At 32.8% G+C, this 22,909-nt stretch overlaps 2 protein-coding genes and 1 non-coding gene across 4 annotated transcripts; 1 reads left to right on the top strand and 2 right to left on the bottom strand.

Moving 5' to 3' along the window:
* Nucleotides 1-63: 63 nt before the first annotated feature.
* Nucleotides 64-136, bottom strand: TRNAK-CUU (transfer RNA lysine (anticodon CUU)). The gene has a single exon. It is a non-coding gene; the product is annotated as a tRNA-Lys (tRNA).
* A 6,975-nt stretch (nt 137-7,111) lies between these two features.
* On the top strand, nt 7,112-12,985 carry LOC100800869 (casein kinase 1-like protein HD16). The gene is made up of 16 exons (XM_006582987.4): nt 7,112-7,945; nt 9,303-9,431; nt 9,534-9,607; nt 9,711-9,780; nt 9,866-9,921; nt 10,021-10,092; nt 10,325-10,419; nt 10,515-10,581; nt 10,679-10,808; nt 10,882-11,100; nt 11,197-11,330; nt 11,629-11,803; nt 12,040-12,130; nt 12,216-12,373; nt 12,472-12,660; nt 12,749-12,985. Exons 1-16 carry the CDS (start codon nt 7,493-7,495, stop codon nt 12,806-12,808), a joined length of 2,172 nt encoding a protein of 723 aa, XP_006583050.1. The 5' UTR covers nt 7,112-7,492; the 3' UTR covers nt 12,809-12,985.
* Nucleotides 12,986-14,069: 1,084 nt separating this feature from the next.
* Nucleotides 14,070-18,928, bottom strand: LOC100800332 (protein SAWADEE HOMEODOMAIN HOMOLOG 1). Of its 2 annotated transcripts, XM_003529705.4 has the most exons (10): nt 18,779-18,928; nt 18,473-18,665; nt 18,257-18,342; nt 18,123-18,168; nt 17,908-18,025; nt 16,934-16,997; nt 16,350-16,401; nt 15,570-15,713; nt 14,523-14,642; nt 14,070-14,370 (listed from the first exon to the last, which is right to left on the bottom strand). In XM_003529705.4, exons 2-10 carry the CDS (start codon nt 18,524-18,526, stop codon nt 14,233-14,235), a joined length of 822 nt encoding a protein of 273 aa, XP_003529753.1. In that variant the 5' UTR covers nt 18,527-18,665; nt 18,779-18,928; the 3' UTR covers nt 14,070-14,232. The 2 variants fall into 2 exon arrangements, with proteins under 2 accessions (XP_003529753.1, XP_014633130.1); XM_014777644.3 differs by having other exon boundaries at nt 18,473-18,904.
* Between the last annotated feature and the right edge of the window lie 3,981 nt (nt 18,929-22,909).

Below are 22,909 nucleotides of genomic sequence, written 5' to 3'. Positions count from 1 at the left end.
AAGACCCATACCATAGGCAAAAATATTAAAATAATAAAAGGTCAATGAAAAAACCTACGCCTACGCCCACCGTGGGGCTCGAACCCACGACCACAAGGTTAAGAGCCTTGCGCTCTACCAACTGAGCTAGACGGGCTTTTATTTATAATTTTCAATTTACCTTTATAATTAAATAATATTTTCAATTTCAGTATACTAAAGCCAAACCATCATCATACTTAAAAGGATACTATTTTCATTCACAAGTTCTTAAGCCTTTAAAAAATAATTAATTTTATAACACAAAATAAAAAAATCATTAATAATTTATGTTGAGAAAAATGGAGAAATTTTAATTAGTATAATAATTTTTTAAATTAATTAATTTAAACAAGTATAAAGAAATTTCCTTACTTGTTTTCCTTCTTATTACTATCCATTCAAAGAATAATTTTTTTACCATATTCCTCTTATATTTTCATTTTTTTTTATTTTTCCCTTTTATTTCACTTCTATTCGAAACATATATACATATTTGTACAAGAAAAACATGATATGATTTAGATATGGATGGAGTGATGGATAATGTGATATTTGGTGATTTCAAAAAAGAAAACACTTAAATCACACTTAAGTTGTGTGGCATTTTATTGCTGGATAAATTATAGGATAACTTTTTGTCCCAAGCATGAAGCACGAAGAAAAAAAAATTATCTCACTCCTTGCATTTTTCTCTTCCCTCTCTTTTTGTTAAACCACTATTGTTCGTTGCATTTGACATTGTCAACTTCCTCCTTCAAATTCCAATATTCAAATTCAATTCTTGTTCTTGTTCTTTTGAAAAAAGAGTTGTAATTATTCTTGATGGTTGTGGACATGGCCAATGAAGAAATAGAGAAAAAAGCAGATAAACGCAGCAAAATGGGTTTGTTCACTACATCAAAAATCACTTTTGCCGACAAGTATTGTACCTTTTTACTAGCAATAAAAATAGCCACAAAAAAAAATATCGACAATTATATTATGGTCAGCTTTTCTACGGTCAGTAAAGCCATTATCGGCCATTATAATGAATGTTGGTAAAAACCATTTCTATTGTCGAGAAAAATTGTGAACGACCACTAAAATTAGTTTTCCAATTTCTATTATACCCATTCAGTGACCTTCATTTATTTTTAATATAAAAAAATACATTATTTATTTAGATAAATCCTCCTTGCTTCTTCCAACCACAATCAACATAATTACAAGGTATGCACACATATAAATAACTAACTATCACTCTCAACTCATTCAATAAATAATAACTTTTGAATGATATACAGAAAACAAGTTATAATTAGTGATACAGAACCATGGTCGGTGATACAGAATCATGGTAGGTCGAAGGTGTTGAGGTGGTAGAACTCCCTTTGTTGATATTTTGTTCTTGTAATGGGCATATGACCATGAAAGATACTCTAGTTTCCAGCATTAGACTAGGCAAGGTGGGTACTTTAAGGTGAGAAAGAAGCTCTATGCCCAAGGTGAGTTCCAAACATGGATCTCTTATTCTCTTCCCATGAGTTTGGCACACTAATATTTTACCTTGATAATCTTTTAAGAGCAAGGTCAAAAAATGTTTCACACAATAAAATACCATTACCAAAGTGATTAGTAATTTAGTATGATATCAAAATCTAATAAATTAAATCTCAAACACCACAAGATAATTAGAAAAATACAATACCAATGAAGAATAAAAATATAGAAAATTAGATATGCATAGAGTGATATATTTTTCTATCAAAGCAAGACAATGACTTTTGTTCACGTTCCTCTGTAATTAAAGATAAAGGAGAAAATCGGGTTAAGGTTTCAAGGAGAAAGATGAAGGAAAGGCTTCTGTACCTTTGCTCTCAAAAGAAAAATCACAAAAATAATTAATATTACACGCGTGCGCACCCATATATATATATATATATATATATATATATATATATATATATATATATATATATATATATATATATATATATTGTGAGTATTCACACGTACTTGTATCTTCACCCATTAAATAAATAATTTTTTGAATAATTATTCTACCTATATTGTGAGCAATTTTCATGGTTAATCATAAAAATTATTACTATTTATTTTTCCTATTCTTCGTAATTAGGGATCATATAACCCATTAAGCTTGATTAGCCGAACTGCAAACTAAAAAAAAAATGGAATGTTATAAATTTTATTTACTTAATAAATGTAATATCACCTTAAAGATCACTTCTTGAGGAGGAAAATGTTTATTTTCGGAGAGAAACATAATGAGTCAATATTTTTTTACATCAATTTATTTATTTAAGTTATTATTGTTATTCCAAGTATATATTTATTATTATTATCATCATTATTTTAATTCAATTCTTCGAATAGGAAATTTTATATTCTAATTTAGGCAAAGTTATTAATATTTTAGGTCTTTTAATTAAATTTGAGTTAATGTTATGAAATAAGAATTTTTGTTTTTTTTTTTCCTTAAAAGAAAACGGGTCAACCCACTAACTTGTAAGCTCACTCGTTCATGGTAGGTCGGTCAGCTTGCCCTATCCTAGTTATGGCAAACTAAAATGAGATCATTCAATCTACTTTATCACCCTTGTTTGCAATATATTTTTTGAAGTTAATATTTTTATTGTTTCAATTTTCTTATTGTTATTCAAAGTACACATTTTTTTTAGATATTCAAAATAAACGTATGTTATTGTTATTACTTTTTAATTTATTTTATTAAGTCAACTACTTGAATAAGAATATTTATATTCTAATATAGGCAAACTTATTAATATTTTAGATTCTTTAATTAAATTTAGATTTTTTCAAACAAAAAAATTAAATATGGATTAAGTTTGATTTTTTATTTTTATCTTTAATAGTTTAGTCTATTAACTTGTCAGATCACCTTCTCACAATTGGTGAGTGAGCATATCTCATTCTATGTTTAGCAAGCTAAAACAAAGTGGTTTGAGATACTTTATCACCCTTGTTTGTAGTATGTTTTTTTATTACGCATTTTTTAAGTTAATGTTCTTATTGTTTCAATATTTTAATATTATTCTAATTATACTTTTTTATATATTCAAAGTACACATGTATTATTATTATTATTATTATTATTATTATTATTATTATTATTATTATTATTATTATTATTATTATTATTATTATTATTGATTATTAATTTATTTTATTATGTGAATTCTTTCAATAAGATAAAATATATTCCAATTTAGGCAAAGTTATTAATATTTTAGATTCTTTAATTAAGTTTGAATTAAGCTTTTTATTTTTGACAAATAATTCGCTAACTCGTTATATGTCAACTCACATGCTCACACTAGGTGGGCCAGTGTGTCCCATCTTAATTTTAGCAATGATATGATCCAACTTACCTTGTTGTCCTATGTTTTTTGAAGTTAATTTTCTTTATTATTTCAAAAATTTATTGTTATTCAAAGTACACATATGTTATTATTATTAATTTATTTTATTAAGTCATATTTTAAGAAGAAAATTGCATTCTAATTTAGACAAAGTTATCACTTTTTTGGATTCTTTAATTAAATTTGGGTTAAGCTTTTTTTAATTTTTGAGAGGTCATTTTGCTAACTTGCTAGCTCACATGCACATAATAGGTGGACCACCTTGCCATATCTTATTTTTAGCACGCTAAAACGAAATGATCTAATTTACTTTATGGTCCTTGTTCGTGTAACAACCCAAAATGTCATTACACGAAACACTAAGGCTTGAATGTAGAAAAATTCATTGTTAGTCCCTTTAAAACTCTTTAATTAATTTAGCTAATGAAAATATGCATATTTTTTTTTCATAAATACAAGCATGTCATATAAACTTCACCCATAAAAAGTCCTCAAGTCGTAACACATAAAGGTATGTGTACCCTAAGACACTACATCATCAAACATTATAAACAAAACTCAAAATCAATAAAGATATATAAACCCTAAGTTGGTATCCATTAAGACAAGACATAAATAAATAACGAAGGGTTGAATCTTGCCCCTAAGACCACCACTAAGTCCATATCAACCACAAGTGACATGCTCCCTAGAAGTTGCATCATAATTTGCTCCCGTATCAAGTGACATGATCATTATAGTTCAACAGAAACACACAAAGGTAAGCTCGTTTTAAAATAAGACATATAAAAAAATATAAGATCAATATGTTAATAGAGATAGAAATTATCCATTTTTCAATAGCCATGTACTAATATAACTCCTCAGGTAACACATAATTCTCAAGTCACAATTATCAATTTGCATATCCAACTATCATGTTATGTCATACTGACTCTTTACTCTTAGAAGATTTTACTTTTTAAGCGATTAACCCAAGTACGTTCCTTAACATAGTTGCACTTTAAGATTTTACAATTTGAGGAGACTCGAATTAATCCTACGAAGAAAGTGTGTTTTGATAAAAAAAAATGGATAAGTGTGGGTAGTAGCTTAGCTTGGTAAGGCTTGCAAATACCTTAACCTATATCGAGATTCGCCCACTCATCCATTTTATAGGCCCATTTGACGTAAGCCACCACGACAATCTCCAACACTAGGTTGATGGCCTTATTTGCACCCCCAACTTATGTGTATACTCACATGCAATGTCATTCATCAATGTTTGCATGTTATGATTAATTAAATCAATAACATACGTCATCCCAAATACATTCACCAATCTCAACACCATAAGATATTATAATATCATAGATTCACCATTCATATGTTCATTACACTCATGAACCCATATAGTCCAATAAGCATACCAAGACTTTTCAACACATTGAATTCTTGCAAAAACTCACCAAAAACTCATATGAATGTGAATTTGATAATCTCAACATAAAGTCAACTTCTAATAATAAAACAACATAAACTCAATTGTATCTCATATCATTATAAATTCATTAAGATCTCAAAATAATTAATTTATGCAAGAAAAATAAAACATTAATCACATCTACATCAAACTGGTCACTAGACTTAAGACTGATCATTGGACTCAAAATGGTCATTGGATGTGAAACTTGTTATGGATTCAAAATGGTCATTGGACTCAAAACTAGTCATCAGACTCAAAAGGGCCATCGAACTCAAAATTGATCATTGGTCTCAAAATGGTCACTGACACGAAAATGATCATTGGACACTAGACACAAAAATGGTCACTGGATTTGAATTTTGTAGAATTTCAAAATTTTTGTAGAATTGTCTCTCATGACTTCCAAATCATCATAAAACAAATCCAAACTCTTTCCTATTAATTCCAAATACATAAATAACATTAAAACTCTTCACAAATGGAACTTTTGATTAGCATTCATCAAATAATCAACAATCCAAATTTCCAAACTCAAGACTTTAAATGCTCAAACTTTCACTTTTTAACAACATGATTCATTTTCCAGCAACCTTGAAACCAATCCATCATAACCTAAGCATAGAAAAAAGACAAAGTTTCCCTTACTTATCAAGCCCAAGGAACTTGCTTTGAGATGAAGAAAAGGAAGAAATGAGGGAACTTTTGATCCAAGGTGGAAGTTTTATTCAATTTCAATAGCAATTCAAATTACAAGAGCATTATCCATACCCAAAACTAACCCAAAGTCAAATCCAAATCCAAAAACTATATTCTTTTTTTCCGTGGAACCCCCATTGGTGCCCTAGTGAAAATGATCGAAAATGGAATATAAAAGAGGAAGGAGAAGTGCTTACCACACAAAGGGACAACCAATGAACATTGAAGAAAAGAGAAAAAGACCTCCTTTGAGCAAAATAACCAAGTTCTCAAACTCTTTGAGGAATGTGTTTTCATGGAGAGAAAGAAGAGAGTAGAATAAGAGCTTTTGTATTTGTGTTTCATATTTTTGAGAGTTGAAGGAAAATTAATGATTTTTGTAATTTCTCCTTTTCACACCTAAACCTTACTATACACATCCATCTATTTAAACATAGACTAAAGTCCATCCTCTTAAATTCAAAACACTAAAAACTCACTAATCACATATAAAATTAAATCATCAATTTTTTTAATTTATTTGTTAAGTATTTAAATTAAATTAAACTTCTATTATAATTTAATTAAATCACTTAAACAATCAATAACAAAAATACATCTTTACGGTTTGTAATATGTTTTTTGAATATGCATTTTCTGAAGCTAATTTTCTTTATTATTTCAAATTTTTTATTGTTATTCAAAGTAAACATATATTATTAGTATTAATTTTTTTTTATAAATTCAATTCTTTGAATGATAAATTTCATATTCTAATTTAGTAAAAAATATTAACATTTTAGATTCTTTAACTAAATTTGGGTTAAGTTTATTTTCTTTTTAATATTTTGAAAGATCAGTTCGCTAATTTACCAATTCACTTACTCATAGTAGGTGGGTTAGTCCCATCCTATTTTTAGTAAGCCGCCGATTCGAGATTGTTTGATTTACTTTGTCGCCATTGTTTGCAATATATTTTTTGAATACCCATTTTTTTAAAGTAATTTTTCCGTATTATTTAAAAATTAATTCAAACTAGTCCAAAATATGTTAAAGAATTATGATTATAGCAGTAAAAAAATTATGATTATAACTCCAAACCTTTCTAGATTATATTATTTATTTATTAATTTATTAAAAAAGGAAAATTCCAATGATATGGTCAAACTATAAAGCCATCTGATTCTTGTTTAGTTGACTTGGGGCCCATGAGACCGTACAATCAAAGAAATCAATGGTAGAGATGTCAGCATCCCCACCACAAGAACGGTGGGTGACCGTAAATTGCAGCGTTCCTTCACAAGTGCACCAACACAGAAGGCAAAACTTGCTTCACAGGTCAATTGCAAACTCTGAGCACTTTTCAGTAATTTCCCGCCTCTCAAATAATTAATTACCATATAAATACATTTTAATTTCCATAAAAAAATCTATTATTCTTCCAATCAAATCGAACCGTCCAATCTTCCCCAATCGACGGCTGGGAAAACCGGACCCAATTTTTTTCCAAAACAGAAAATCAAATAAATTAGCATTCCCATTATTATAAATAATAAACCTCGTGTACTGTGTCGGAGCAAGTACTCAAAAGTTTTCTTCATCTCTTTTTTTATTTCTCTCTCTCATCTTTGTCCATGGTTTCTTCGTTCTCTGCGTGATCGTTATGGTTTTTTGGAACCCTAATTCGGCCGCGACGATCTCTCTTTTTACACAGTTTCTAGCAGTCTAGACAGTGTAGATCGTTTGTAGAAGCTTTTCAGCTCGTCACATTTTGCTCCTTCTTCTGTTTTCGTTGTTCGGCGGAAATCAGCGCGGTTCCTTCGGAGAACTTCTTCGAGGTTTTTGGCCAATTTCGCGCGTCGTTCTGCTCTGACCGAAACGTTTCTAGAATTTCAAATATCTTTTCTTTCGTCGGAATTTGCGAAGGAGGATGAGATTTGAAGGATGAACGATGCCGGTACTGCGTAGCGGAGCGCGCAAGGGCCGGGCAGCAGCGAAACAGCAACAACAAGAACAACAACAACAGCAACAAAAGCAGCAGCAGCAGCAGCATAGTCCCGTGGTGGAGGGAGAGGCTATTGCGACGAGGACTCGTCGGCGGCGTGCGGCGGCGGCAGCAGCAGCGGCAGTGCCGGAGAGTAACAATAACAACAACAACAATAATACCAATAACCAGCAGCAACAGCCGGAGCAGGTGGCAGTGGTAAATGAGAACGTAGCTATTGCGGTGAGGGAAGAAGAGAATAATCGGGTAGCGGAGGAAGGTGTTGTTGGCGGTGGTGGAGCAGAGAGGGAAGGGGTTGCGGAGAAAGAGATGGGTGGCTGTGACAGTGGGGGACCGAGCAATGATAAGGCCAATGCCGCTGGGGAAGATGACGCCAATGCTCCTCAGGTTCCTGAGAAGGTATGATCCTTTTTATTCTATTCTCACTTTGTATTATTTGCGACTATTGGATGGATATCATAATGAAAGTTTTGTCTTTTGGTTTATAACGGACATTTTTGAAAATCTGGAAATCATTGTCTTTGACACTGACAGTTTTTGGGTTAGATCATTGAAACTTTGCTTAGGGTTTATTAGTGGTCGGGTTTCCCTCCCTCTTGTTAAGTCTTGATTGTGACTGTGATTGTGCCTTGCTTGTTGAGCACTGGCTCTGAGAGCTGGACTGCTTGGTTACAGATAGCATATGATCATTACTTCATGAGTTGTTTCTTGAAAATTGACTTGAACTTTGGTAATCTGGCTTTGTAAAAGCGTTCATGTAGAAGTGGAAATCATGTTTGACAATGTTGGTTTCTGTGCAGTGTAGCGGTCTTATATTTTCCCTTGCTTTTTCTAGTCTGTAATTTGGTCAGGGAATGAGAAATATCATGCTATTCTTTTATTGGTTTCTGAAAAACAGGTTTTATGTGTTGTTTTGAACATTCTCTTTTGGTTTTCTTTTAACACACTGTGTGTTTTGACACATGTCCAATACTCACATAATCATGTCGATTTTCTTCAAATACGCAGGAGCTGTATATTATCACTTCTGTAGAATGTGTGTAACATTCAAGTCCGACACAGAAACAAACACCCTAATAGTGGCACAATTGCTTGTCTGCTTTGTTTTTACATGCTGTCATGTCCACCTAATCTTTCTATGAAATAATCCACTGCCAATACAATTTATTCATACATATGAAACAATCCTATTTCAAGTATAAAGTGAATATTGAATATTTAGTGTGTTGGTAATTGTTATGTGTTTGTCTATGCTCCATATTTGTGATGATGTCCCAAACCAATACTTATCTCTCTAAAATTTAGCTGGCACTACTTAAAATTAGTCAACATTTCATGTCCTTACAGATATGATTTTGGCACTAGATATAGTATTATATGATCTTTTGGTCCAATGACATGTATTTCCATTTTAGAGTAAAGGTTGGAGTGAGATTATGGATGCAAACCAAAAAACATGTTTGGCTTGCAGTGTAACACTAGCAGATTGAAAAGTCACTCTAACAAATTAAAAAGAGCATGCATATTGAAAATGAAGTTGTTTGGCACTTAGCAGTCTCTACAGAGGGTTCTACAAATTTTTTTTGTCGTATTAGTTTTCTCATATTTCTCTTTGGTCGTGGATATCACTAAATGTAATTCCTTGCAATAGATGTTCTTTTGCTCTAATTGAACCTTGTAATTATGAGGCATATATATGCATGGTAACTTGTCCTGCTGATACTTGTATCCTAATTTTGTTCTCTTATGCTGACAGATCCAAGTGGGTAATTCCCCTTGGTATAAAGTAGAAAGAAAACTTGGCAAGGGTGGATTTGGTCAAGTATATGTAGGGCGACGTACTGGTGGAAATTTGAATGAGAGAACTGGATCTGGAGCTGTAGAGGTATGTGAATCCTTTCAGTATTGAATGAGAAGTCATATTTCTTACGTTTAAATACTTAAGTTTTTAATTTCAGAAATTCACATTTTTTAACTATTTGATCAGGTTGCATTAAAACTTGAGCATAGAACTAGTAAAGGATGTACCTATGGACCACCCTACGAGTGGCAAGTGTACAAGTGAGTGCTATTCTGTCTCTTTTTATAGTTTCCCATTATTTCCTTTCCTCTATTTTTAGGCTATGCCATTCATCTTTTTCTTTTCTCCCTCTTATTTATACAGCACTCTCGGTGGCAGTCACGGTGTACCTCAAGTACACTACAAGGGCAGGCAGGGTGACTATTATGTCATGGTATGTTGTTGAGTCTTATTCTTGAGTGCATGTTCATTATTACTACTATTATTTTGAATGATGATTCACTATTTCCTTTGTGCAGGTTATGGATATGCTGGGACCTAGCCTCTGGGACGTTTGGAATAATAGCAATCATCAGTAAGTCCTTGAAATTATGTCAGATATGAATAAAATTGTATTCTTTGTAGTTGATTTTGACTTTCAGTTGCTGTGCTAATGTGTTTTTCTGAATTCCAGCATGACCACTGAAATGGTTGCTTGTATTGCCATTGAAGCAATATCTATATTGGAAAAAATGCACTCTCGAGGGTAATTTTCATACCACCCACTAATTTCAATACATGAATTACATAAACTCTTGATAAAGTTTTGCATTTATTTCCTTTAAACATTGAATATTTAATATTTGCCAGACACTTCTTGTGAAGCTATATATGATTTTCATATACCTTTTACTTTCACTGCATTAGTAACATACATATGATATTTCATCATGCTTGAATTTATGTTCCTCAATATGTATGGCTACATTATATGGCAGGTATGTGCATGGGGATGTGAAGCCTGAAAATTTTCTGCTTGGTGCTCCTGGGACACCTGATGAGAAAAAATTGTTCCTTGTAGATCTGGGATTAGGTATGATTTAGTTGTCAACTAATTTTTTATTTATTATATTTTCGTATTTTGGAAGTACTCATTTACTCACTTCCTTTGCTATTTTGGGCTTACAGCTACTAAGTGGAGGGATAGTACAACGGGCTCGCATGTGGAATATGACCAAAGGCCAGATGTTTTCAGGTGTTTATAATTGAATTTGGATCATGTAGAAAATGTTTATATGTCTATTTATACAGTTTTTTGTATTGATATTAACTTGTATGGAAAATATTTTCAGGGGTACAGTCCGCTATGCTAGTGTGCATGCACATTTAGGGAGAACTGCAAGCAGGAGGGATGACTTGGAATCTCTTGCATATACACTGATTTTTCTTCTTCGAGGTCGCCTTCCTTGGCAGGGTTTCCAGGTTGGACATATTAAAATGATTGAAGTTTTATTATTATGTTCAGAATTGTTGGTCTCTAACATTATTTTCTCAGGGGGAAAACAAAGGATTTCTGGTTTGTAAGAAGAAAATGGGAACATCTCCCGAGACCCTATGCTGCTTTAGTCCCCTACCTTTTAAGCAGTTTGTTGAACATGTTGTAAACTTAAAGTTTGATGAAGAGCCTAACTATGCAAAATACATTTCTCTATTTGATGGGATTGTTGGCCCTAACCCAGATATTAGACCAATTAATACAGAAGGGGCACAAAAGGTATCAATTTTGCTATCCCTTTATACTTGTGTTTTTTTTATACGTTCAAAGATTGTAGTAAAGTTCTTGACATTGCTAATTTTGTTTTGTCTGAAGCTCATTGGTCACAAGAGAGGCCGGTTGGCGATGGAAGAAGAGGACGATGACCAACCCAAAAAGAAGATTCGTATAGGTTTGCCAGCATCCCAGTGGATAAGTGTTTACAATGCTCGGAGACCAATGAAACAAAGGTATAGACCCATGTTACATGAAGTTTGTTTTGTCATATATATGATTCTATTTTAGGCATTTTAAATTGATCCATAGGGTCATAGGGATGATAATTGCTCATTTCCCCATCCTTGAGATTAAGGGTGGAGAGGGTGATTCTTCTTCCCATACCATCTCGTGGAATCTGTTTTACAACCTTTTGTGTGTATTTGTTGCATATTGTATGTTTGACTTTGGATTTAAGAATTATCCATTTTTTGAAGTTATCAATGTAACGGAGTTGTTGTGCATTTGGAATGATTGTGTTTTATTTTGTAGATATCACTACAACGTATCAGATACAAGGCTATCCCAGCACATCGAGAAAGGAAATGAGGATGGCTTATATATTAGCGGTGTTGCTTCATGTCAGAACCTATGGGCGTTAATCATGGATGCAGGGACAGGTTTCACTGCCCAAGTTTACGAGCTCTCACCCTTCTTTCTCCATAAGGTAAATTTCAATCCATTGCTTTTATTTTTCTATTTGTGTATTGTTTAGAAGACATGCTTGCTACACACTTTCCAACCAACATACAATTCACCCAATAATGAAGAGGTAAGTGTGTCAGAAAGTATATAGTGAGCATTCTCATGTTTTCTGCTTACATGATTGTAGTCTGTAGATCTGTTAATATATAATCTCAAGGCATGCTTATTAAGGGATTTTTGGTTTTGGTTTACCTGAAGGAATGGATCATGGAGCACTGGGAAAAAAATTACTATATCAGTGCAATTGCTGGAGCTGTAAACGGGAGCTCGCTAGTAGTAATGTCTAAGGGTTAGTACCTCTAAAGTATATATTGGCAATGTCAATTTGGCAAATTTCAATTTTGTTTTCCGCTGACTATGATCTTGGACTCCAGGCACACAGTATTTGCAGCAATCATATAAAGTTAGTGACTCATTTCCTTTCAAGTGGATTAACAAAAAGTGGAGGGAGGGCTTTTACGTGACTTCAATGGCCACCTCAGGGTCCAGATGGGGAGTCGTCATGTCTCGTGGTGCAGGATTCTCAGACCAGGTGATTATTGGACTGAACTTTCATCTGTTAGTAGTTTAGTTCATAATGCAACTTCATAGAATGAATATTGAGTCTCCATTCATGTTTATGAATTTCAGGTGGTTGAACTAGATTTTCTGTATCCTAGTGAGGGGATTCACAAGCGTTGGGACTGTGGGTATCGAATCACAGCTACTGCTGCAACTTGGGACCAAGCTGCTTTTGTCCTGAGTGTGCCAAGAAGGAAGCCTTTGGATGAAACCCAGGAAACGCTTAGGACTTCTGCTTTTCCTAGCACACATGTCAAGGTGGGCAATACTACACTACTTGTTGCTTATGCTTCTGGTTGTTGCAGTTAATTAGGTCTCTGCTAAGATGTCATACTTTGTTGTACAGGAGAAGTGGGCAAAGAACCTCTACATTGCTTCCATTTGCTACGGACGTACAGTTTCTTAACCCTGCAAACGTTGCCGCTGCTGAGAAGCACGATCCAGGCCCAAAGAAATTTTGATGACAAAAGTTTTAATTATTTGTATGTAGCAGAATGAAAGTCTTTACTGAAACAAACTAAAATAACCGAAGTGCCCTTCGTGTGCAATTTGTTTTATGTCAATGATTAGTTAAAGTTATGCAGACGCACGAGGCTCCTTTTTAATTTTTTAATAGGTACAACGTAATTTCGTTCGATGTTTGGTAGACGACTAACATGAGGGAGCGGATTATATACGATAATAACTGGGGGCATGCATATATCTAGGAGACAGAAATATGTGACGGTGGTTTGGTAAAATGGGATTTTGGTGAGAAATTAGTTTTAAAAATGTGGGGCCCGTACGACTAATTTCTCTCTTATTCACCGCAGGTCCAAACTTGGGCTGTTTTACCCCTACTTTACTCTTTAGTTGAGTGAAAAGGTGGTAAAATGGGCAGATCGGTCCAAACTTGTCCAATGAAATGTAGAGTTTGAGTTTAATATTTAGCCCAAATTAAATGTAGGTTTTTTAGTCTGATTTAATTGTGGTCCAATACGGGTCAAGCTTGCAAAAATCCCCACAAAAATTAAACTTTTACAAGATTTGGGCTTCATTTTTAGGTCCAAATTAAATCAGGGGCTTTTTTGGTCTGATCCATTATAGCTGCAACCTGCATTGGGCTGGTCCGTGTTAGGACAGGTAACCTATTTTTTTGCCACCTATAAGTGAAACAAGTGTCCAACAAATCCCGTTTACATACACGAAAATCAATTATTTCAATTAAAAAAATTGATTTTTTTAATAAAAAAATTATTGGGTTTTATAATTGATTTTCTTTACACACAATGATATTTTTGTGTTTCTATTTAATTCTCTCCTCCCTATATCCTTCAAACCAAACAACTCTTATAATACTATTTCTCTTTTTTCAAATGATCTCAATTTTATTTCAATTTACTCTATTTCTCTCTTTTAAACTAAACAAAGCCTAAGAATGGCCTTTGGCCCTCCTTTTCCATAAAAAAATTACTCTAAGAATAACTTTTATTTATTTATTTTATAAATTCATTATAAAACAAATGTCATTTCATTTGATGTTACAGTTAGAAAATGAAGTGATTTACTTATTTTAGGAATAAGTTTTATTTGAAGTACTTTTTAAAAATAATTATAGACATTGTATAAAATAACTATGTACCCTATGAGTAGAAAAGAGAGACACAAAAATGTTGTACAAACTGTTGTATGAAATGTTAACATTTCTCTATTAAATAAAATAAACCAAAATAGAAACCATTCAAAGTTCCCTGGCTCGTTTTTAGATCAAAATCTTACTATCTTACACTGTAACAAACACTAAACATTAACCCAGAAGTAATAAAGGGGAATACCAAAAAGTTGGCTCATTTATCCCCACAAGGACTCTATGGTATTTAGGGTGACATTTAAGGAGGGACTTGAGGTGGGATCAAGGGCAAGATCTGGGTAGCAAGCAGATTCCTCTTGTGTAGGCCTACAGCATATCCTGTCAAAAGAAACTCCTTCCTGGCATGGGCATATGAAACAACATCAGATAGTGTTAATATCGAAGATTTTACCTAACAAAAGACCAAAAAAAGGAGCTAAAATTGATAGCATAAATGGTCACGACATGGTCATCGTTTCAGGGATAAGGAAGAAAAGAAATCAAAGATCACCTCAGTGTTGTCATGGACGAATCGAACAATGAAGGTGCACGTACACTCTGTTGGATCATGTATCTTCCTATGGATTTTTACAATTCGAGCATCACAATAGAGGGCATAATCTTCTCTTTCCTGTGAAAAAGCAATAAAGACCTAATGAGTTCCAATTGATAAGTAAAGTAGTCAAAATAAGTCAATGCCCATTTGGTCATATGCAAAGATTAAGAACTACCAGAATGGATTTCAAGCGAAAAAACTGACTAATCTGGTCGGCCATTCAGTTCATTCGGCAAAAAGGCATCTTAGAATTGGCAGAGAATAGACCAAAAAAACGGGTGGAAACTGCTTGTTTTTATTTTTTATTCAACCAAAAAACCTTTTCTAGTCAAACAATGAAACAAGGATTAAATATTCAGTTACAAACTTTCGCATATGAGGTGTGCCCATAAATTGTTATTGAGCTTATTATTTTATTTTATTTTATCTTCCAAGACATCTATGATCTAATAATTTCTGATAATTTTACTCTAGTTTATTACTTCATATATTAGATAATATAAAAAATAAGGCTTAAATACAATTTTGGTTCTCTTATTTTAAAAAATCACAATTTTGATCAAATCCTCAATTTTGCTTACGTTTTATTCCTTTTACTTTTTTTTTCCAATTAAATCCTGAAACTAACATATTCATTTAAAGGTACCATCAAAAAATAATTTAATTAATTAAAATATAATAAATAAAAGAAATAAATGCAGACAAAATTGAGGATTGAACCAAAATTATGGATTTTCTAAAATAAGAGACTAAATGTCTCTATTTCAAATAGGAGAACCAAAATTACGAATTTGAGAAAATAGAATGACCAAAGTAGTACTTAAGCCTAAAATTAAACATATTTAATTATCACTGATTCAATCATTGTCAAATCAATGAACCATAAATCACTGCCTTCACAAGTTTAATGAGGTTATGCTAATATTTTAACCGTGTGGCTACTGGACAAACACACTGGGAAGATAAATTGAAGCAGAATAAAAGGTACCAGAGTTCCCTTACCAGGAAACATAGTACAAGATCTCCATCCTTCACCTTGTGACACTCTGAAGGTTCTAATGGAATAGATCTCTCCCGCACCCCCAATTTCACATTCATCCACTCATCCTGCTCTTTCCCAAATCCAGCATATCGTACGCGGACTTCCTAAAATTGAATGTGTCAAGATCCATTAATTGGTTGTCCACAATTTCCAAAAAATGCATCCACTAAGCCAGTACAGCTATTTCAAGATATCAAGATAACATACAATGTTCATAGGTATATAAAATTAAAAATTTAATTTGCATAGTCAGTTTTCTGACTTTTCCAGTCTTTCCCAATGAAGCAAAGGAAATTATCCCTAACAACATACAATGCAATTATATACAAGATTTATGCCATGTTTGGTAGAGAAGAGAGAAGCAGGGTAGATGGAAATAAAATGGATGAGCAAAAATAGGTAAGAAATAAAGTAGAAACTAAAGCTGCTAGGTTAAAGAGAAACAGAGAAGAGTTGAGGAGAGAGATAGAGAGATAAAGGTTAAAAAAATTTCATAGTCAACCATTTTGTTGCAGGTACAAACCTAGAAAAGTAATCATGACATATACATATATAGAGAGAGAGACGTGGTATATATATATTCAAACAATTAATTATTTTGCAGCAACTTATAGATAAATATTTTAGGTAAAATGAGGCAGGCATGAAAGAAACTATCACTCCTATTACAAATTCTAAAGATAATGTTTCAGTTTCTTCACAACCTAAAATACGTAAATTAGAATAAAAAAGAATCATACAAGTTCGCCTGTACTCAGAACTCTGTAGTTAAGGAACATTGAAACATCATGCCTGTAATTGGAAAAAAAAAAAATCAGATCTTCGGCACAGAGTATGTAACAAACTAACAATAAAATGATAGAAAAGAATTTTATTGTTGAACTCTAAATCCCTATTGCTGTGTCAATGCAGCAGCAGCTCTTAGGCTAGGGTAGAAGATACAAAATGAATGATTTCCCTGGATAATCAAGACATGAGGACTCTCCCGTTCTCTAAGAGTCTAATTCCTTCTCAAATGTTAAGATGATTTCTCTCTCAAACTCCCCTCTTTATTTATAGGCAATATGCCTTATTTGTTCTACTATCTCAACCTGCCCAACTAACTCCTCACAAAGACACTAACAGACCCCTAACTTACTACTAATGCTATCTACCATAAAGGCTTTCAACAGAAGAAACATGGGATCTAGAGGTAGTCTTTTTCTGATTGGAAAGAAACAAACAAAAATCAGACCACACCTTATTATTCTCATATAATAAATATAATGAATTTTATGGCTAAACTCAGAAAACACAGCTGCAGCCTCATTAGATTATTCCTCACCATGCAATGTCTTTTGTAGATCTTGCTTCAAATCCCAGGTCATCGAGAGCTGCAGCTTGTTTACCTGAAATTAAGAACAGAAATTCTATTTAAACTATAGAATTATAAATGCCAAGTTGAACTTAGGACATGACTGCTAATCATCAATTATTAGTTCTGCATTGCTTATCACTGCATTCTATTACTTGCTGAAACTAATCCAAACCATTATACAACTGTTATTATTACTATTACCATTATTTTTAATATTTTTATTCTTGGATCAACATCCTCATCATTATCATTATTTCTTTAGGTTTCTCTTTCATTCTGTCTCAACAGTCGACAACTCTGACATGACACATGAATGCTACAGACCCATGGCCTCACAATTTCTGCAGCCACATACAACAACCCGGTTAAGGATAAACTATTGAACTTGCTTGTGAAGTTTATTTCCATTAACCGAAATCAAGAATCATGAGTTGACTGGAAGAATATTGATGAAAGTAATTATTCACACATGCATGTTATTGTTGCTAGTCAATATGGGGCATAACAATATCATGTTCAATGTAATATAGAACCGAAACTGAATGCCGTCACTAATTAAGCTTCTGTTGTCACACAGCGTAGTATGAATGCTATATTCACAGACTGGAAATGAAAACTAAATAAATAACTCAGCATGCCACATCAGAAATAGCAGCATTTATCCCGACAAATTAAGCTTCTGTTGTCGGAGCTATGTGCATTTTAACCCAAATCAGGTGAACACTTTGTCCCCTGAGGAAATGACAGTGTGATAAGACTTTGTAGGCTCCAAGCAAATGGCTTTAAGATCATGGTGAATTTAAAGAACATTTTCCAATGGTTTAGTTCTAGAAAACCAAAAATTCAAACAGAGGAAAAACTACCCAATTCCATCCAGTGACTTTTTTCATTACTTTTCAGAATTCATAGCAACAATAAAGTCCAAGGGAAAGATGGATAACCTTTTCCATTTCCTAAAAGAGGTGACTCTGCAAGATCAGCAGATATTTTCAGCAGGTCAGAAGATGAGATATCTTTACCCAGTAACATTCTCTGATTATTTTTGAACCACAGCCGCACCTAAAACCCAGTAAAACCAAGACAAAATTATAATTTATAACACACTAAGCATAAATAACAAATGTGCCTAAAGGATGAAGAAATTTATTTAAACAACCTGTTGCCATGATAAGGAAGTTTTACCAGCACCATTTGATGAGGAACTACAAAATTAAAGCAAATCAAATTATGGAATATCTTTACAAACAAAACACAAAATCCCAATTACGGTAAAGATAAGACTTAATTCACCTAAAACGTTTAGCAATCTCCAGGCATGACTTCCGATTTAGCACTTTTCCTCCCATGTCTTCGTATATTCTTTCCAATTCCAGAATCTAGGAATGGGGGTGGAGCAGAGGAATAGTGCATGGATTATTAGCCAATAAATGTTGAATAATGCAATGACAACGTACAAATAAAGAGGAACACACAGAACATTATTCTAATGAAGTATATTGTTATTACCTCATCTGAAGAGAGCTTGGGGAATGGAGATTCAGTTAAACCTAGCTTTTCCATAGTTGCAGAGAGAACAAAATGTCCCCAGAGAGAGATGAATGGCCAAAATGAAAGAAAAAAAAAATCCCCTTTTCCAATTTAGGCTTGCTCTTAAGTCAAACACACCCTTAGTAGAAAGGACTGAAGTCACTGTGACACACTAAGAAGCCAAGAGTTGATGTAAAAAGAAAAAAGAATCAGAGTTCAGTCAAATGCATCATAGACAGAAAAAAAAAAAAAAAAAACAGAAGAAAAACTCAATCCCTCACTCACACACAACACAATCTTTCATTATCTTCCCCTAAAAAGTTAAGATAGGGAAGAAGATTGTGGGGACCCACTCTTCCATCATGATCGCTTAAAGATTATAATTTTCTTTGTCTGATCAAGCTTAAAAGTATCTCACTCCAAATCATCGTTAAAAAATCAATTAGAAGGAGTTACCGAACATTCGAGATAGTTTTATATATCATATATCCATATAAATCTCTCTTTATATTAAGATCCATCAATTAGATATTAAGGTTATACGTCACAACATAAACCTTTGACATAATTTTCAAAATATAAACTAATAGTAATACATATTAATCATCAAAATGTCTCAAAACATCATAATTACATCATAAATATATCTATAAAATATGATTATTTACATCTCAAAATAAATTTTTTTTTTATATCTATTCTTACCTTTATCCCTATAGTTATATTATACTAGAGTCACAAAAAAATATTATCCATCAAACGCAGTGGAGGTCTACCAAAAAAGTAAACAAATTCCTAGGTAAATCAACAAATCCCATGAAATAGCTACTCAACAACCACTTGTGTATGCGTATCTAAGGGAAAAAAATGAAAGAAAATGATAAGTCACGAAAACTTGGTGAGAGCATAAAAGAAAAGAGAGCACAAAAATAACTAGAGTCTTTACATTCAAAAAAAATTTAAATGACATTAAATAAAAGAAAAATAAATACAACTCACTTTTAGAAACTATATACTCCCTTGAAAATCTTTAAAACTATATATAAGCTCGTAATCAAGAATAACAACTTTGTAAAAACTTTTATTTTACTATGTGTACATAGATCACATCATCTCTTGGTTGTGACAAACGAGTTGTAACAAACATATCTTTAGGAACTATGAATATTCGAATGAGTTATTTTTTGATAGATGTCAGTCGGGAGTATTTTCAGCTAGCGTCGGTTGATAATGTTTCTTAGTTGAGGTTGTTTTTTAGTTGATGTCAATTTGTTTTTTTCAACCCACATTTGGTGGAATTATTTTTTGATCAATGTCATCTAGAGTTTTTTTGACTGATGTTAACCGATAATTTTTTCGGCCATCGATTAAGGCTATTTTTCGATCAATGTCAACTAGAATCTTTTGCGATCGATGTTAGTCGAAACTATTTTTTGGTCGACATCGATCGAGATTATTTTTCAGCTAAGACTATTTTAACGTCGGGCGATGATGTTTTTTTGTTGACATTGGTCATGACTATTTTTTTGGTCGACATCGACTATGATATTTTGACCAACTTTGATCGAGACTATTTTTTTACTGGCGTCAATAACCCTAGCTGACGTCGGCGTAAAAATAGCCCTAGTCGACGTCACTCAAAAAATAGCTTTAGTTGATGTCGATCAAAAAAGATCATCGACTGACATTGATCAGAAAATATCCTAGCTAACGCCAACCAAAAATAGCTTTGGCCAATGTCGACAAAAAACATGACCGATTGATGTCGGCCAAAATAACATCACTGGATGACGTCGATTGAAAAAACCTAGTCGACGTCAATAAAAAAATAACCCGATTGATATCGACCTAAAAACTCAAGCCAACGTCAAATGAAAAATAGTCACAACTGATGTCGATAAAAAAAATCCTAGCCTATGTAAAAAAAATAGTCCTACCTAACTTGGCCGAAAATGGTCCTAGTTGATTTTTGAAGAAAAAATTACCAATAAACATTGACTAAACAAACCCGTTAACATCAATCAAAAAATAGTTTCACATCAATCGAAATAATCTGTCAATGTCAATAAAAAATAACCTTAAGAGAAGTTGACAAAAAAATATTTGACCAAAATTAATTAAAAGTGATCCTAGCCGAAGTAAATTGAAAATTGATTTATGATTTAAAACTAGATTTAAAAACAAGATAATTTTGAATGATTTAAAAAAATCCAAATCACTTTTATCCACTTAATTAATTGGATATGAATTTTAAATCCTATCCATTTAATTGGATTTGGATTGGATATGAAAATTCAATCCATGAACAACCCTAACCCTAACATCTGTGTCTTTCTTCCGACACGGAGGCCAGAGTCGTCTACACTTGTCTTTCAAAGCTTTTGAATCGTTCAAAGACTTTGGAGCTGCTACATAAGCTCAAGCGTTTTTTCGTGGACGATTCATTGGCAACAAGAGACAACCTTGGAAGGAGAAATATCAATGTGAATCAAGATGATTTGTTATGTCCTTTTTGTCGGCAGTGCTATGAGACCCAGGATCATCTTTTCCTATCATGCGAGGTGACTCGGAAAGCATGGTCGGCGTGCTACTTGTGGCTATCTCCTGACTTCGTGACAGTGGCATCAAACAACTTGATAAGGGACATTGCTGGCAACATATGGATTTAGGAAGATCAAAGTCTGAATCCCAAGCTTGGAAGGTTTTTAATTTGGAGCGCAGTCATTTTCTCTATTTGGAAGCTTCCAAATGCTGTTATTTTTAAGCAAGAGCAATGCCAGACGATGCAGTTCTGATTCAAGAGGTTAAATTTCTGGTCTGGTCATGGCTTCATTCTTCAGCAAACTGGTTCAAATCAATGCTATACTGCCCATCATGTAATTTGGCATCTCTGGTACCGATTATCATTCATTCTATATATATTCTTTTGCCGATTTTAAAAAAATAATATTGTTGCCTGAATTTTATTAGCGCTGTTTTTTCTTCTTCTTAGGTGCGTGATGTTAATTAGATGCACAATGTTCAGATATATATTTTGTTCTGCCGATCAACTGCATGCTTTGGTTTTACGTTTACCATTCAAGTATATATAGAGATTCTTTGGTCTTACGTATACCTGCTTGACTGATAGTTAATTCTTCTTCGTATGAGCAACTAGTGTAACACCTCCCTAATTGAAACAGCTCTCAATATAAAAGATACAACTAATTAACGTTACCTTCCTAGTTGGAAGATATGTTTTTGAAACACAAACAACAACAATTTGAATTGACCGGCAAAATTCTAATACATTAATCTATAAACAAGTCCAATTTCACTAAAATCAATTATGTAAAACTAAACTAATAAGAGTACGTTTGAATAATTGTCATGAGTGAATTTGTTTAAATTTATTTATTGAAACAAGTGTTTATTTTAATAAAAATAAGTAATTTTTTTATTTTTTATTGTGTTTTTCTAAACTGTAAAATGATTTTCTTCTTATTTTAAAAAACAAATTTTATCTACTTCTTTCAAAAGCACTTATATGAAAAAAAAACTATTTTAAAGTTATTTTTTTTAAGTTTAAACAAATTCATCTTATATTACACTCTTTCAAAAGTACGCTTAAACTACAAGAAATTAAGTATATATTTGGATTAAAATTGTAAAAGCTCAAAAGTACTTTTATTCTTAAAGCAACAATATTTTTTCTTCATTTAGTGCATTGGAATTCGTTATCATGCATTAGTAATTTTCAACATGTAAAAGAACATACAAATGTTATCCAAACATAGACTAAATACAGGTTTAGTTTTTTTTTTATCAGACAAAAGATGAGACAATATATTAAAATGGCACTAGAAGTACCAGAGATATAAACAAGCACTGTACTCAAGTTATCTCAAGTGAAGGCATCTAAATAAGAAACATTCAGAACTCAGCACATGCACGAATAAGCAATAAACAAGGACCCGAGGACTGCACAATAATATAATTAAGTCCCCTGCTCTGCAGCAGGAACCAGAACCAGAACCCTCCTTCAAAAAATAGGATCTGAATCTACGAAGGTGAGCACAGTATACCTTGCACAAAACAAAAGTATTACAAGCATCCTCTCGGGTATATAGTCCAGTCATAAAGAGAAACAGAAAAATCATGTGCCTTTGCCTTAAGCCACTTCCAAGATCTAACAGTAACCAACTCCAAGACTTTTCTAAATACACGTTTAGTTACATGCATGCATGTTTACAAATATTTAATCCACGTTACGGCAGAAGCCATAGAGATATCTATTTTGATGTGAAAATTTCAGCAAACTAATTACTTTGAGAAGATGCATCCAAACATTATATATAAAACTCACAAAATTAAATTTGCCCAAACCAAAATGAAATGCCAGATAAACTAAAACCCTCCACTGTAGTTTTGTGAAAA

This window comes from Glycine max, chromosome 7, assembly GCF_000004515.6.
Source record: "Glycine max cultivar Williams 82 chromosome 7, Glycine_max_v4.0, whole genome shotgun sequence".
Lineage (NCBI taxonomy): Eukaryota > Viridiplantae > Streptophyta > Magnoliopsida > Fabales > Fabaceae > Glycine > Glycine max.
The sequence above is the reverse complement of the archived record's forward strand: the minus strand, read 5'-3'. Positions and strand labels throughout refer to the sequence as shown.